The sequence below is a fragment of the Biomphalaria glabrata genome, chromosome 1 (assembly GCF_947242115.1).
Source record: "Biomphalaria glabrata chromosome 1, xgBioGlab47.1, whole genome shotgun sequence".
Lineage (NCBI taxonomy): Eukaryota > Metazoa > Mollusca > Gastropoda > Planorbidae > Biomphalaria > Biomphalaria glabrata.
Genome location: NC_074711.1, coordinates 18,640,723 through 18,659,294, shown reverse-complemented (window position 1 = coordinate 18,659,294; position 18,572 = coordinate 18,640,723). Strand labels below are relative to the sequence as shown.

The 18,572-nt window shown below is 30.8% G+C and overlaps 1 protein-coding gene across 12 annotated transcripts in view; it reads right to left on the bottom strand.

The window, feature by feature from the left end:
* The window catches only part of LOC106058127 (pleckstrin homology domain-containing family A member 1-like), a 32,416-nt gene that overhangs the window by 2,252 nt on the left and 11,592 nt on the right, over positions 1–18,572 (bottom strand). For 3 of the 12 annotated variants that reach the window (XR_008777477.1, XM_056026171.1, XM_056026209.1), the window contains exons 2-14: positions 13,107–13,300; positions 12,281–12,338; positions 12,058–12,117; positions 10,972–11,017; positions 10,710–10,807; positions 10,162–10,278; positions 9,841–10,047; positions 9,134–9,202; positions 8,983–9,047; positions 8,299–8,362; positions 7,361–7,447; positions 5,173–5,247; positions 1,399–1,416 (exon numbers count right to left, since the gene is read on the bottom strand). Coding sequence is in view for 11 of the 12 variants with exons in the window: in XM_056026171.1 (XP_055882146.1) it covers positions 1,399–1,416; positions 5,173–5,247; positions 7,361–7,447; positions 8,299–8,362; positions 8,983–9,047; positions 9,134–9,202; positions 9,841–10,047; positions 10,162–10,278; positions 10,710–10,807; positions 10,972–11,017; positions 12,058–12,117; positions 12,281–12,338; positions 13,107–13,189 (1,047 nt within the window). In the remaining variant the exon portion in view is untranslated. The other 9 variants (XM_056026243.1, XM_013215494.2, XM_013215496.2 and 6 more) reach the window with 9 other exon arrangements.

Below are 18,572 nucleotides of genomic sequence, written 5' to 3'. Positions count from 1 at the left end.
TGCAATATAATTAAAATTCTCATTATTTCAATTTGGTTCACAATCAATTAAATTGTATGACTAGCTATTGAAATTTACTTTGACTTTTTTTGTCCTCCTTTGTAAGGCTTTGTCCTTATATTACTTTGTATACAATCAAAACATTTTAAAGTACTATCATAAATTTATTTTTTTTAAACTTCACATTAAAATAATTTTACTGATTATAAGACTTAACCCTGATAATAATATTGTTTCAGAAATAAGGTTACCAGACACTAATAAGCCTAAAGGAGGACAGAAATATGGGCAAAGCCTTACAAAGGAGGACAAAAATTTCAATAGCTAGTCATACAATTTCATTGATTGTGAACCAAATTGAAATCAGGAGAATAACCCTGTAACCCTATTCAGAATGAGAGAACTTGGTGTTAATTCAATACAAATATATTAAAATATATTGCAAGAAATTACAGGGGTATTCCAGACAGATATTTTTTATAAGTGATTTTTAATTACTGAAATGTTTAGTACTGCTACTTTAAATAATATTATTAATCTTTTAAAAAAACACTGCTTCTTAAACTTTAGATCAACTCAACTATACAATAAACTTTTTCCAGTCAAAGCTTAAGTAAGACCACCATAAAATATATACATTTTATAATCTTTAATTCACATTGCTAAAGACTACTTTAAATTAATCTCCAACCGATATTTTGGTTCTAAAATTGATCTGGCTAGACATGGTATGCCATTACTTTATATAAATATATAAAATATGTGTGTTTTAAATGAGTGGAGCACGCAGACCTTCTTTTGAGCTGCCAGATGTAATAAAACAAGATGAAAAAAAATACTGACAAAAAGAAAATAGAATTTAAAAAACTATGTACTTTTTTTGTATAAAAAAAAAATAAAAAAATGAACAATTTTTTTTTTATTCTGATGTTTATTATAAAATTAAATTTGTTCTTAAAAATATTGAATATTTGCAGTAGAAAAGTAAATAAGGACTTTGAAGATAAAGTGTTTTAAAGCTCACATATTTAAAACATTATCAAAAACTCAAGGAACTATTAAATAAAAATAAATCAACAACTACCAAATGAATATATACCTCCAAATAAAATCAAAACAACTACAGCAAAGAAAAAAAAAAGCACTATTGAAAGAGAATAAAAGAAGTATTCACATTTAACAACGATAATTGCAAGCTCTTGAACCTGTATGTGTAATTATTGCTCGATACATGAAAATTAACATCAAATTCAGCTAAAAAAAAAAAATTGATCGGAAGAGACAGTACATAAAAGTCAACAAATTTTAACATGGAACATGAATGGATGTAGGCTAAATAAAGAAACCCTAGGATATCAATGCACAAGCATGCTTAATAGCAAGAAATATTTGACTCACCGACATAAAATGGTGTTTCTGAATCGAAAAAATAAATTTACATGCAAAAATGTCAATAATAAACTAAAACAAGTAGCACAAAACTGGAAATCTATCATGCTCTATTCATATTTCAACTACAATATAAATTTACCTACATATTTAAAAAAAACAACATCATGCTTTAATCAGAAAATCTCTACCCAAAAGTATTGGCTGATGACAATCATATAAAAAGCTTTCTTCCACCAAAAAACAAAAGCAAAAAAAAAACAACCCAGTACATTATATAGTACAAAGGATGGTTGCTAGGCTATGAGGTATGTCCTTTGGACTGTCATCACAAGGGTAGAGTTCAAACTATTCTTCCTGCCATTCCCAGTCACCATGCAGAAAGTTTAGGCGATGAAGTTATACACTAACATTTTTTTTCTGAAGGAACATTTAAAACTTCTATAATAAGAACTTTAAGTTTACAAACTGTGTATCACACACTATACATTTAACAAAGCTTTAGCATAAGAAATATAAATATTAGATAATTAAGATGTATGTGAATTTACAGCATCTACCATGGCAGTTACAACCATTACTAAAACTACTAGATGCAATAGAAAACCTAACAGCTACAACACTTGAACAAAAGCAACAAGTCTCCTTACTTCATCAATGTTGTAGCTTCTGTGAAAGTAATTTATACACATAAAGAAGATAAAGGTAATTATACTAAAAAAAAATGAATTTAAAAAAAATGGGCAATGATCAGTACTAAGTACTCATTAATGAAACTTTAGAATTCAGACTAGAAATGACACATGGAGTCAAAATCAAAAGTGTAAATAATTATATACATTTAGAGAAAGAAAACAAAAAACAACAACCTTGGCTGTGACCATCCATAAACAAAAATAAGTTTCCACTCAACAAACTTTACTAGTATTTTCTGTGAGTAAATGAAAAATACTAAGCAGTCTAAACATTTATTCATATTCTTTAGCTTGACACAAATATCTAAATGGTAACTTGGGCTCAGGGCATCGTCACTTATGTGACTTGGAAGAGGAAGGCTGAAAAATAAATTTTGAAATAAGGACATCAAACAAATAGTCCTTAATAACCTGCAAAGTTCTTATGTCTATGAAGCAGGACATTTTGGTGCAGTAATTTTGGCACTGTGGTCATTTTGGCATGGGACATTTTATCCCAAAATGTTTCAGCTACATTATATAAAATCATTTTATTATGTATTTAAAAAGAATGATACATAGCAGTGTTATGTATGTGTGTTTGTGTCGTACCATATCTTTTAAGAAAAGAATAATAGTTATTTTTGTCTAGTAGATTTAAGTTTGTTGTGTAATTTTTGTTATGTTACTAACATTATAATGTGTGAGTGGGTTTTAATATTGTTCCAAAACAAATATTATAATGATGATATGATTTTAGGTGCACAAGAAAATAGTTTATTTAATTTATATCTCCAACTAAAATAAGAAAATAACAAAATTTCATTTTGTGCATTTTGCACAGAATGCCTATAATTTATTGGGGGAGAGTATGTCAATATCATGATCTCAGGTTGAAATTTTAATTTTCATAGTTTGTATGTTTTACATGTTTCAGATGTTCATTCAAAATTTATGATTATTGATGGCGGTGGGTTCCAAGCACATACCACACAACCAGGTAGCCATCTATAGTTCACAATATGCATTCATGAAATAACAAAATTACTTTTAAAATATTTTTTGGCGTTGGGAGGGGGAAAATGAATACTATATTAAAGCATAGTGAAAAAAATTATTATTATTAAAAATTTTGTGTCTTAAAAATTATTGTACGAACTTTTAATGCCAAAATAGCTTGTGCCAAAATAGCTGAAGCAAAACGTCACATACCAATATGTTTATTAACAATTAATATTTACAACTTTGTTTTAGATGTTTTACTTTTAGTAGAAGAAATTTTGAAGGGGGTGGGGATTTTTTCATAAATTTTAATTTGTATCTATTTTAAAAAGCAAGTTTAAAAGACCTACTTAAAATTAAGAAACTTTAAGGAATTTTTAAGCAAAAGTGATTTTCCCAATTTTGTACAAAGATATAAGTTGCATATTTCGTGAAAAAAGTATACATTAATGAAAAGAATATATCAGATACATCCCCACTCTAATAATATTATCAAACAAATAGTTCTAAAGAGTTAATATGTAAATATTTTAAGCAAATTTGATTTTCGATGACTTAAAAAATATAGTAATGGCAAGTTTTTAAAGTAAAACTTGATATCACGTAATTGGAAACCAACAATCATTTAATTATTTCTTTAATAGCTTAAAGAATAATTGTAAAAGAAGATTGTGTAGCTTACAGAATATAATTTAAATGTCTATTTGATAACATGTTATTACTATAATATTAAAGTGGGTATGTTAGATAAAATATAGGCTGTACAAAAATGTATTTAAAATCAATTAATAAATATATATGTATAAAAATTAATATATACATAAAAATAAATAAATCTTGTTTCTATTTAAATCATAACAATAACAATATTGAAATACATATCTTGAAATGAATTTAAAAACAGGACATTATTACCATTTCAAAGGTTAGAGAAAAAAAATTTTTTTTAAATAAAAAAAAACAATGTTATGCATATAAAACCTTGTTAAAAAAATGTAAACAAAAAAGTGAGAAAAGTTAGAAACAAAACTTAAAAGAACAACTCTGAAAACAGCCTGAGAAATATATTTACATTAGATAAACCACGCAGTGTAGATCTACAATTTCTTAAAATAATGTCCCATCTCTTAAAACTATTTTGAAAGCATTACGTTTTGCTAGATCTTGGATAATAACAATGTAAAAATCAACCAACAAAATAACCATTAGCTGACATAATTTTTTTCCCCTTATTTAAGAATGAATGAATTGAGCAGTTAATCATTGTGAATGTGAGTAATCTGACTGCATAGAATTTTCCTTTTTTTTTTTCCAGACAAAATATTCATATGATAGAATGTTGAAGAAATTTTGTCATCATTGGAAGATATTTTTTTTGAAGAATAATCTTGGTAACATGATTAGCCAATTTTTTCATACAAAATTAAACAAATAGCACTTTTGCAATTAGGTCTTATTAAATAATGTATGAAGATAATGTGCAACCTGTAAATAATTTTAATATTATTTATGTATTATCATAGCTTTTACAGTATTCCAAAGTGTACAAAAGTTATTGTACTGTGTGTGTATAAATATTTATATGCACACATTTAAAATGTATTATGATAAAATATATTTAAATTTGTTTTGTTTTTTTATAACCTTTTGATAGTAAATTGTTAAGACTTGATAATTAATACTTAGAAATGTGTATCGACACAAACATGTAATATTCAATTTTCATATTTGTGTATAAAGGTAGTAAAATAATAAATAAGGCTATGAAAGAAAGTAAAATTCTTCTCATTAGCTAATTTGAAAGTATATCAAAATTTTAACAAAATATGAATGAATAAATAAATTTATGAATTTAAACAAGTATATAAACAGTAACTTAAAAAAAAAGTCATTCTCTAAATGACAACAATTACAATAATACTAAATGATTAATTCTGTTTTGTTCTCATGATTTTTGCTGCTATCCCTGACCAAGCCAAAGTAAATAATGGCAACAAGGCATGAACACTTTTCACACAACCACATACACACAAAGGGAAAGAACACCACACCATGCACAACAACATGCAGTAAAATCCAATTCCAATCAATGGCTTAAAGGTCATACCCATATTGGGGATGGGTACGTTCCACTGCAGAGCTCATCATCTAGAGGGTGACGGCCTGTACCATCCTGCATCGACTGTGGAATGTGAAAGAAGTATTAGATTCTATGGATTAAAGAAAATGAAAATTAGTCAATTTTAACATTTTATTAAGAATATGTGATCTAACAAGTTGAAAGGAACATGTTTCTACTTACTTATTGATATAATGTTTCATAATAGTATAAACAAACTAGATATAAGGATATTTCTAAAATAATAATTGAAAATGTTCCAAGATACTTGGTCTAGTATTTGATATGGAGAAAATAACTTCATTCTAAACTTAGGGTTGTGTGGCTGTGTAATATTTTTACTTTTACAAACCAACTAAATTTCAGTTTCTCATCAGAGCTGAACATAATGAGACTTGCAAGCTTAAATAAAGCAGATTAAATCCTAAAGCATTCAATATTCCTTCAATATGATTTTGTTTGTTATCTTATTAAAAAAAAATGTTATCACAAGACAACACTGTTGATGTTTTGATATTTTCAGGATGAATATTTGAAGCTTTGAACTACAAACTATCAATAACAATAGTCATCCTCCATAAAAACTGTACATTTAAAGCATGATTGCCTACAATCACTCACACCTAATGAATGAGGTCTTTGCTTATAGATTGTCTGAAAATGGCCAGCATGAACTTTGCATAATTTTCTAATGTATAAACAAACTGATGACTACATCAAAATACTTGTAATCTTTTTCTACCTTCATTGCAGCATTTTTGTGGAAAGGTTCACAATAGGAAATGGAAAGGTGAATATGAAAAAAAAAAAAGAAACAAAACTGTCCATAGGCTAACCCTTGTCCCATCCGCATCACCAATGCTCATGGGTGTCGCATGCTGTGTTGGTGACATCTCAATAAGTAGTGGTCAATTGTTGGAATATAAATAACTCCCAGGTGACATGTGATTAAATGATTATTTAATTGATGGGAAAGGGGGGGGGGGGGGGGCGCTTTCGAAAAAGGAGTTATTGAATAATCATTTCCTGGTCTCTAGAAGAAATCCTTCCATTTGGTGAAAGGTTTCAAGGGCTTTTAGTGGGCTACCCATAAAAATGAGGGAATACGTAGTGCACTACTAAAAGTAATAAATAACCCAAACCACTGCCTATCAACCCAAGAGTGTCTTTTGCAATAGAATGGGTTGTTTATGGTTTTCACCTAATGTTGTAGAATGCAATAGGAAGTAAGCAGCAGCATTTTAAATGAACTTTCATATGAGAAGAGCAAATCATGTCTCATTCAGAATGAAAACACAAGCATACAATGCTTTTGTGAAAACCGTTATGTGTATAGTTTTTTCTAGAAAATTTTAAAATGAAAGTGCCAATACCACATATATAAGATCTTCCCAGGAAACTGAGTATTTTTTAAGCTTATTATTATTCAAAAGGGTATTGAAATATATAGTTTTTAAACTCAAAGTTTTCTTTTATTTTTTACAGTTGTTTATTTATATATCTTTTTTTGCATTATTATAATAGTTTTATTTTAGATATTTTTTAAAATTTAAAGTTACTAGTCTTTGCTTAGTATTTAGAGGGTAGCTTTTCTAAATAGGGGTCTTCTTTTTAAAAATGTGTATAATTATGTGCATTCCTAGCTTAAAGTTTTTTTTCAGTAAACCGTTTGTGGTTAGTGTACCTGAAAACACATAAAACAGTAATACGTATTTGTAACAGTGTTTTGACAAGTAACAAAATTTTAAATACTGGAACAGTGTTTTGACAAGTAACAAAATTTTAAATACTGGAACAGTGTTTTGACAAGTAACAAAATTTTAAATACTGGAACAAATGATATGAAAAAAAAAAATTTCCCTTCCTTCATCATTACTATTATTAAAAATAAAATCTTTTAAAGTATTGTTTTAAAAATTTTGTATTTATATGAAAAAATGGTTTGCAAATTAAATTTAAAAACAAAGGGGGTTCGCTGTCAGAAGACTAAAAGTGACCGCTTTAAGCTGCAAATATCATAAAATCAAATTTTCATTTTTTTTCTGAGATCTAGATGTGTTGAAAAGACAGTCCCACATATGAAGTGGCCCCCTGCTAGAAAAAGGGGAAGATAAATACTAAAAGCTTACAAGTTATGAATATTAAAAATAATTTTAACAAATAAAAATTTATTTACTTTTCTGTCAGCTGTATGTTTCTGCTTTTGTGACATGGCTGAATTTACAACATCTATCCAGCCTCTCATTTCTTCAGGTGTGTCACACTTGAAAAAAAAAAATTCAGAGTGCACAAATTACAAAGAAAGAAGTATATGTTTAAAAATGTTTTTCTATCTCTACATTGAATGGGAGAATGTTTTTTCTTTTCAAAGTTTACACTAAGACTAGAAAGTCTAGCACAACAGCTGATCTCTCAGACACCCACAGAGCAGAAAGAGAAGCACTAGAGCTAGCAGCTACCACCCTAAGAAACTATTCAAGCACGCCAAACAGCCAAATGGTCTTTTTGACAGAAGCCAGGGCAGTCCTGCAATGCCTGAAAAACGCTGATGCTTCAAATATAAAACAAGTAAGGACAGCTCTTGTAAACTTCAAAAACAAAAGAAAGGAAACTGTCCTCCAATGGGAACCAGCTCACATTAAAATAGAAGGCAATGAAAAAGCAGACACATTGGCCCAAGATGGGAGAAAGACTAAACAATAAAAAATTCCTCTCTACCCAGAAGAAATAAAAAACAAAATAGAGAGTAGAATAAATGAGAAATGGACCAGCTCTAACCCAAGACAAACGATTATTACAAGCTGTTCTGGCATGACTAACATATAATATATCATCTCAGAACGGGACACAACAGAATTAGACAATGTATGTTCCGAAAGCTTAAAATAAGGAACAATTGAGATTTGACAATAGGACAGAGAATGTCGACTTTGTCCTTCAAAGCTGCATACTCTAATGAGAGGCCTTAACAAGACACTGGCCCAAAACCCTCTATAGAACTTAAACTATATGGAGAGCTGCCATATCTGAAAACCGCTGCGCAGTTCATCGTATATATAGGACTACTCTTCCAACATATGAATGAGAACGAAGATGAAAAACAGTTTATATTACCTGTATAAAAAATATTCTCTTTGTAGTACGTACTTCAAATAAATTGTCTCTATTAGGATGCAACCTATTAAATAAAAAAAGTTTTTTTCAAAGAAGCATGTGTGTTTGAAATTTTTCTAGCATAGTCAAAATGTCAAGCTGTAATTAAAAATAAGGTCTGATAAATATGTTATGCCATATATAAGTCCTATATGTGTTGACTCTGTGACACTTATTATAGTCATTGGTTGATGTCAAATTAATTTATTAAGGGCTATTCAGAGACTGTACTTTTTATGAAACCACAAAAAAAAAAAATAATGTGTCATCCTCAGAATCTTATATAATTAAATCCAGGTCATAATGAAAGATAATTTATACATTGGTAAAGGATTTTCAGTCGATATCCAGTGTGTCGTCATATCTTTCAATATGTAGATGTATTTACTAGTTTCTTTTATGATCCTCAAATAATAATATTTAATTTTCCTTTTTTCACTAACATAAATACAATAGTCATATACTGTTAGCATAGAAATTACACTATGATATGCCAAAATAAATGGACAATGATAAATTTCAATAATTAGCATTCACAAAGTCTTTATGACGGACTAAACGAACACAACTAATCTCAACAAAGACGTATTAAATATATAAATTTTGTGCCTTAAACATTCTATTGAGAAATAAAAAATAACTCACCCTTCTACTGATTGGCGTACATCTAATATATCTTCAATAGGTATTGTTCTAATTGCCTGCTTCTCCTAAAAAAAAAAATAACTATAATATTTATCACATATTTAAATATTTTGGTTAAAAATTTCACTAAATCAAAAGAGAAATGTATTACCTGCTCAGATTTATAATATGAAAGCCCTTGTGCGTACAGTACAAAGAATCGCCTTTTCCAATTTTTTCTCTGTAAATAAATGATAAAAACATTTTGAAATTAAATCCTCTGAACAAAAAGTAGTCCAAATGAATTTCAGCAGCGAGTTTATTAAAAATGAATTTAGTAAACTGTTTCTTTTACAAATTAGTTGACTGCCTGGTATTGTGGTATGAATTCTGGATGCACTGTCATCTAGATCAGAGGTTCTCAAACTTTTTTGATCCAGGGATCCCTTTTAATAGTCGATAGATGCCCACTGACCCCTAAGTGAAAATGCATTTCATATAAGGAAAAAAAAAGCAACATTTTGTTGAAGGAGTGTTTATTGAGATTTACTTTTGTTTAAAATAAAATTTAAAAAAACGAATGACTTGGATGAGGGTTTAATACCCATTTGGGAATATCCAAGTGAAGAATGTTTTCAAATCTTAGGTTTAGGTCGTCTTGGAATAGTACGTAACAAACCTATTACACAGTAGTGAGGGGCAAGTTGATTATTATTCAAATTATTAAAATGGATAAAACTGGCTTTTGTCAAAGATGTTATTTTAATTGCATACATAATTGCGTGCCAAAAATGTTTTTCTCTTGTGCAACGATTGATGAACTTTCACAATTTATATTTGATGTACAATACAAAGAAATCTTGAAACATAAAAACTTACAACTGCTCCTTGTTTTACACAATATCCTGATTTTAATGGCTTGAGATTTTGCATAGTTCCTGTTTTATTCGGTTCTTGAATGCTGCCTGAGTCTCGACTAAAACCAATACCTCTGCTCAAAGAGGAAGTTGGTGAGATTCTACCAGAAGATGATGAGCGTGATTCACTGTCATCAGTATTACTTTCTAAGTCTATTTCTGTACTCTGCTGAACATTGTTAAAACACATTTGGTTTGTGTCATTACAATAAATAATAAATAAAAAATAAAACAAAATGTTTTTGGAAAAGAAAAGCTTAAATTTCTTTCATATGCATTGTACCTGTATTGGCATTTTACAAACAACCCCTCCAGCTATCTCTGTTATATAAGCTTCTTGGGTCACATCTGCTGCTCGCCATTCTTTCTGTGCTGAGCTACTTTCTAGTTTGGGTGGCACCTGACAATAATTTAAAAAATTAGTCATTTAAAATACTTCTAAATTAACTTCAAAGCTTAAGTTTTCTTCCTAACTGTAAGACATGACAGTAAATTAAAGAGGTAGAACAGGGATAAGAATTTCAATCCCAATTAAAAAAAAAAGAATAATCTATTTCATTAGTAGATTGAAATAGTATATTCAAATAAAAAATTATAATTATGTAATAGTTTCTTTCATCACTTTTTTTTTTACTTTCCAATATAAGTTTTACATGTGAAACTTTTGTAATAGGGGATGTTTTAACATGAAAATGTGCATTGGGTGTGTATATTTGTCAAAGAAAATATGTAATCAAGGGGTACTAAAGGAAACAAACAAACAAACAAAATAAACTTGAAATAAAAAAAATCAACAATAAAAATGTTTTAAATGAAAAAAAACAACATTACTTTTATTTTGCTGGCATTTTTTATGGCTTCAATCCATTTCCATTTGTCAGCATCCTCTTCAGCTTGTAGAAAATATTGGCGCCCTGCTACAGTTATAGCTAAAGATAGAATACCAAACCAATCATTTAAATCGGGTAATCTTATTATTAACCTTATTTTCTATAGTAACAAAAAGATTTTAAAAAATAGCACTAAATTTTTAATATCATGGAAATGTTTTATCTGATATTAAAAACTTGTTGGGCTTCAAATGTAAACTTACTTAAACAATACTGCACTTTGGGTCTCTGCTTTGCACCATCACTGACCTAAACAAGGCATTGATTTTGGTTATATTTATTATATACAAGCATCAACAAAAAAAAACAACATAAAATATATAATTTCTGAATCCAAAAATATTACTGTATTTAATTTATGCAGTTTAAATTATCTTGGAAGTCAGGTTTGTGAGAACAATAGGAAAAAAAATAAAGATACAAGTCACATGAACCATTTAAGGCACATAAGAGGATAAGAATATCAGGATTCACAAAATGTATGCCTATTCTTCTAAATAGCTTATAGAGACTTGCAGAAATAGAAAAAAAAACAGTAGCAGCTAGCTTCAGACATTTGTCAATAGTTGCCTGATTTGTATCTTAGGGCATATGATGGTCACAAACCTATGTAAGAATCAAGCTAACCCCAATTAGAGCAGGATTAAAAAAAAACAAAAAACTAAGTAGAGCAAATTAGCAAACAAAGTGGTCAAGCAGATACTGGACTTGAATTTTTAAAGAGAGAAGGTAACAAAGATCTAACAAACTTAGTCAGTTATATGAAAAGATCTGTTCAAAACAGTCAACTATTTAGAGAAGATAACTACGGTATAGATTAAGTAAGTCATGGTCTTATTGTAAGATAACATTTGTAATTTTTCAAAGGTCTTGCTCATATAGTATCATTTCTTATCTTAATTGTTTTAGGAAGGTCAAAATTAATAATCAAGAATTGCATCAAGGATTATTTTTTAAAACATTAAATTTTTTTTCTATTGTTTTTTAGTAATTATGTAAAAAAAAAAAGGACTTCATACTTGTTATTACAAGAAAACAATAGAAATAGAAGCATATTTTTTAATACCATTTTCTTACTTATATGAAAAAAATTCACTGAAATTATTTTTTTAAATTATGAAATTACTATTTATTATAAATTTACTTAAAATATATTAAAAAATAAAACTATATTGATGCAAATATTCTCAATGTTTAATTTTATTCAATTTATAGTAAGTTTATTGTTTTTATATGATAACAGCTTAAAAGTAAAACAAACAAGTCTTTAAAAATCATTTTGAACTTACTTTGGATATATTATGTATGTATATTTCTCCAACGGGGCTCTTCCAGGCATCTGGAAGATTCTAGAGAGAAAGATAATAATTGTCACTTTTTAGATGTATAATGTCTTTAAGTCTATGGAAAAATGTTGTTAAAGAGTAAAATATTTTCAGATATAATCACAATATAAATAAGCATATTTGGCTCGTTAAAATAAAACTAATGGAACAGTACAAAATTTCTTACATCAGGATTGTCCATGTAGTAAACCAATTTCTCATTATTATGATCTAGAACGAAAAACCTTTAAAAAGAAAGATATATTAATTTGAAATGAGACAAAGATAAAATGGATGGATGGAATAAAACAGAGAAAGAAACAATAAATAACACAGACAAAAATGGATGGCTTTCAAAAGCAAAAACACTTTTCAAAAAAATAAATAAAATGAAGAATGGATGTGTTTTTAAAACAAATAATATAGAAAATAATGGACGGGTTTAAAAACAATAAATAATATTAAGAAAAACTAAAATGGGTTTTGAAAACAAGATGCTAGTACATTTTATTGGACAACTTCTCAAGATAACACCAAGATATTGAATCCTTTTTATAGAGAAAGAAATGGCTAAAAGTGTGAGAGATACAAAACAATCTTTGATGCTGATGCCCTGGCTAAAGCCAATTGGAGCAGTGCACAGATAATGCTGGTAGGCAATATCTGTGCTGGTCAGGGTATTTATTCTTAATAATTGTGACAGATACCAAAAGATGTATTCTCCAGCAGCAAGCTTAACTAAACAAAAGTAAAAAGAACTAGTTTTAAGATTCTAATAAGACAGCTATAGGAATGTGATTTTTAAAAAAATTTCCCAATAAATCTTTTGAGGTAGAGGAATGCAAACTGACAATGTGCATAGTATATAATTTCAAAGTATACTTTCATCTTGGCTGAATGGTTAGTTGTAAATACATTTACATCCAATGCCAAATAATCAGATGACCTATGAATTCAGATGTGTGTGGCAAATATGATTCTACTAGAATGTATACCAGAATGTATCCCATTACCTGCGGCAAAAACTGCCTGAGCCCTCTGTTTCCTCTATATTCAAAAAGCCACAATGTCGCCCTTGCTTATCTTGGTATGGCATATTTCAAACATATTCCCTGTAACATGAATTCAAGAACTTCAAGGGATGCTTAGTTGTTTTTTCTTTTCCAAGAATTGTCAAACTTTAATGTTTTTTTAAACCAAACATATTCTGTAAAATATAAGCAAAGGTTCAACTAAAATGCTATAAAATTAATATTGGCATTTCACACACAAAGTCAAACTGAACTAAGAGATCTGGAAGTGGTGAAATAAAAAGCATGACATGAAAGTCACAGTCTAAAACTTAATAAGGTGTTAGCTGTGTATAAAAGTTTTAAATCACCTTTGTAAGTATCCTCTTAATTAAATTTAGAAATACAAATAAATGAGCACAAAGGGCCAGCTAAAAAAAAAAAAAAAAAAAGAATAACATAGTCCAATAAAGCAGTCAAACAAATATAAACACCATTACCAAGGAGCAGAGCAAAGAGGAAGCTAGTAAAAAACAAAATAAAAAAAACAAAACAAAAAACGAATGAGCGGGCAGTAGGAAGGAAGAAATGGCAAGTGTCATGTGATGCAATCAGCTCACGGTGTCAAATTAAAAGCCAGTTCGCCTCATTATTTGTCTAGTGAATTGGTTAAGTGATTCTTTAAGTGATCACATCTTTCTAGATCTACGATAATGCTTTCATTTTTTTTTTTTAGATGTTTAAAGTTTATATTAACAGTAACTCTATATTGCAAGTTTTGCATCAGCTTGACCCGTTTCAATTAGATGTAGATGCTAAATGCTTAGATCCTACTTACGGGAAATGTTTAAGTGTGTCTGTGTGTAGTGTGTACTTTGCTTTCGCTAGCGGTACCCTAATTACATCATCTTAGGAAGGCGATTTAAATGCCGCCTGCGCGTGTCAGCTCATTAGGTAGAGAGAGAGAGAAGAGAGAGAGAGAAAGAGAGAGTGTGTGTGTATGTGTTTGTTTTGTGTTGTTGTTTTTTAGCATGTCTGTACAAAAGTGAACGTCTAGTTGGAAGAAATAAAAAGAAAAAAAAAACGGGGGTCGGGGGAGAGAAAATACGGGGGGTGGTGATGAACGCAATCTGATTAGGTAATGAAAACATATCTAGTACTTGCAAGCCTACTATAAAGTAAAAATCCGAAATTGTCGATTTGCGCAAGTAGCCGTACACTCGCCCCAGCGATAAAGAACTAGACAATATATACATGACAGCATTCAATTTGCCCTGCTTTTTAGTGCCTTTACATGATCTATCTTTACACAAATGATATATATACATAATTTACTTCTTAAGAATGTTAGGGGTGAAATGTGAACAAGTTGTTCCCTACTACGTTTAGCCTATACAAGCCTACGGGTTACCGGTACAAGTGTCAATATAATTAGGCTAAGTTTGTTAGATCTAAATTTAGGCCTCCTTTTTAAATAGGCTAAAACATATTACAATCGAAAATCGAAACTGTCCACATTTTTTTTTCTCTCATTTTTTAGGGTTACTGATACATCTGGATCAAAGTTCTGTCGAATCCATTGTGGTACAGGGAGATAGATGGGTTGAATTTTCATGAAATTTTGAACGAACAACCTGCAGAATATATTCCAGACGTACCTCCAGCAGCAGACGTAAAGGAGGTTATAGCAGGTCCTTCTACTAAAGTGGAAATCATCAAGGCCATCTAAAGGCCAGGCTCAGATGGTATGCCGGTGGAAGTACTTAAAGCAGACCCCAAAACATCAGCTGAAATGCTTCATCCGTTGCTGTGCAAAATTTGGGAACAAGAACAGAATTTGGATGCTGGGTTACATAATCAAGTTATCCAAGAAAAGTGACCTTACTCAATGCAACAACTGGCGAGGAAATATGTTACTGTCAATACTTAGATAATACTTGAACGCCTAAAAGATCCTTATACAATAGACGAATACCAGAACAGGCTTGTTTCCGCAAGGAAAAAATCATGTACTGACCACATTGCCACACTATGCATTCTCATAGAACAATCCATTGAATGGCAGTCTCCTCTGTAAATGACCTTTATGGATTATGAGAAAGCCTTCGACAGTGCTGAGAGAGACATAATTTGGAGGCTGATGAATCATTATGAAGTTCCACCGACATCATTAAACAGTTGTACAATAGCTCACTATGCAATTAATTACACAACTGTAAGTTTACCTATCTTTATCTAGATAAAATATGATACTGAGGATACTGGAATGACAAGGGAGCAGATGAAGAAAGCTTTTCATAACCGAGTTCGGTGGAGAGTTGGAGGTCCACGGGAATAAGTAAGAAAGTAAGTAGGCATAATAAAAGAGCAACTTTTTTTTTTTGTTTAAAAAAAAAGAGCATTAAATTTACAGTAGGACTATAAAGATTTAGTCTAAATCCAAATGTTGTCATAGAAAATGCGCCCGCTTATTAATATGGTCATCATATTTTAAAAGTTTGTAAACATACTTAAATAGCGAGCGAAGTAGACAGTATAAAAATCACAATGGCATCTTAGCGTAAAATACATTAAAGGCATACAGCATTTTCAGCCTTGATCACATTACACTTAAATTTATCTCCGACATCCTGATGCTCTTTCCCGTGGAAATCTTTGAGAATCGTTCTAATGTATGTGTGTTGTGGAGAGGGCCTTAGCTGGTCAGCCGTATCGTAGCCGGAGAAATATATATATATAGGTCTGATAGCAGCGGCATTGGCCTTACTCTTTACGTCACAGTTAAACCCACGACATATCCAAGTATTGACCAATAATAGACCGTTACCATTTACAAATCTTGTAGAAAAATTAACAACTTTCTTGGCTTGCAAGAAGTAGATAACATTCAGGCTAAGGCTACCTCTTCGTAAGTTTAACAATCAACCTCGGAAAAACAGAAGTCATGTGTCAGAGTCTCCCAATAAAATCTACCCAGCCCCACAGATCACCGTGAATGGTTACCCATTAAACGTGGTAGATACATATCTGGAATGCACAATATCCAATGATGCATCACTTTTAAAGAGTTGTAAGCTAAGAATAGTAGCGCTTATGGATACCTTCAACACAGTATGTGGTGGAGTAAATCGCTCCGCCTGCCTAAAAAAAAAGTGTAAACTAAGCAGTGGTTCTCACAACACTTCTGTAATGATTTGAGACATAGGTACATTACAGAAAGCAACAAGAATCCTTTTAAATGGTGTCTGCGCATTATCATGGGCATACGGTGACAAAACCGCACCACAAATAGCGATGCTCCTGCGAATGTCTGTAAGGACAATGTAGAGGGACTGCTTATAGCTCGACAGCTGCGTTGGAAGGGACGTCAGTTTGCAAAAGCTTTTTTTTTCTTTTTGTGAGCTGAAGGGTGCCTCACCGAAAAAAAGCTTCTAAGACCAGCTCAAGCGCCAGCTTGCTTTAACTGAAATAAAAGAGAACACCTGGCAGCTTCCGAACGAGACAGTTGGAGATCCCTCACAAAGGCTGCAGGATACACATTTGAGACGGAAATCTACTGCCAAAGGCAGGCGTAGACGGCACAAAGAGAACTTACTCGACCTGCGCAAAAAATGTAGATCATAGATAGGACTGCGTAACCACGTGAAATACTGCATTCTCCGTACTCTTCGAACTGAAGACAAAGCTTATATATAGACTTGGGTATTTAAGAAGAGAGAGACGTCTAATGAATACTAATGCGAGGATGATTAAAAAAAAAGATTGTATGAAATGCAATAATAATTAGATCAGAAAGAAACGTTTTCTATCAGAAATGAACAAGCGTGTTATGTTTTGAGTAAAAACTAAAGAATAGTAAAGACAACCAGTGACTATATAGCTATAAGGCAGCGACTATATAACTCCACTTCTAAATTTTCTAATAATAATTGTCTTACAGTGTGTGCAATAGACCAAACAAAACATTATAACTATAGTAAAACAAGCAATGTAAAGACTCATTGTGGAGAATAATGAAATCGGATAAATGTCTAATTGTTTTCCCAGATAGTACTGAATAAACAAAATTTGATTTTACTTTTACAGTGTTTTTCTTAAAGGTTTATAAGCATTCTCATACATACTAAATATTATAAACAAATGAAACGCTGAGTTATATATAGCTCTATGCTTGGAGGATGAAAATAGCAGTAAGTATGAATAGCGCTTTTGAGATACAACTGTGCATACCATAAACTGCGGTATACATTGTTTTAAAACAGTGAATGTCTTAAGGCATACATTAATATGTATCATAAAAAAATAGCACCGGTAAACTACATTTGAGAATCCCTTGGCCATATTCATTTAGCAAAAACATATTACTTCTATTGTAGATTATTGAAATGGGTGAGTTTTTTTTTATCCCATGAATTTTGTAATCTTGCATACCTTTGGAAAATATTTTTAAATTTTAAAAGCTGAAGTATTACAAACTCCATTTGTGTTTCTATTCTGTTAGCACCGAAGACGATGTTCAGGGGACAAGGTTAGGTACTAGATGAGGCTTTTCCTACCTAGTCACGAATTTTTTATTTTTTTTTACAAATGACAAAAATGTACATCGCGTCAAGTCGCTCTTTATGTTGATGAAACTTTGTGTTGATGAAACTTTATGTTGATGAAACTTTATGTTGATGAAACGAAGTCTTTGGAGAGGACCTAAACATTTCAAAGAGATTTGACAACACAAAACACTGCGTTGAAGTTTCCTCAACTATCTCACAATAAACCAATGGAGCCATGCTTTAAATGCAACTTGTATGTAGAAGATTAAACGTGATGTTTGTTCAGCACTTGTCATCTAGATAGTTATACTCCTCGAATGTTGAATGTACATTTATTTTACATACCGGTAGCCCTAACCAGCTGAATGATTCAGACTGAAGAACATGGGGGGGGGGGGGGGGGGGGGGGAAATTATCTAATAAATATGTGAGTATTTTTTTTTAATCGAATATCAACTCACTGTCTGGCCAAACGTTTGTACAGGTTATTTCTCCGACAAACAATCTCGGATAACTCTGAAAATGAGCACAATTATTTCTTTTACCTGACAACACAAGAATAAAAAAAAATAAAAAATTAAACAATTAGTTTATTAACTATTGGTAATTAATTATTTTGTTTGGTATCTTAAACAAGGGGAAAATAGTACTTGACTGAAGCGACGGTGTAAGCTGATTTGTTAGGCTTAGTGAACACAAATATGAACAAGAAACGATAACTCTTCAATCTTCCCTGTTCATGGACTCTTCGTTAGCAGAGTGTTTACCGCGTTGGCTTGAGAAGCTTTAAGCCCACAAATTCGAATTCAGGTCGTCGTCCCCCCCCCCCCCCCCACCCCCATATAAAAAAAATACATTTAAAAAGCGATCATCCAGATACCCGTTCCAACTGGTCCGGACAAGTGATATGATCATAGCGTAT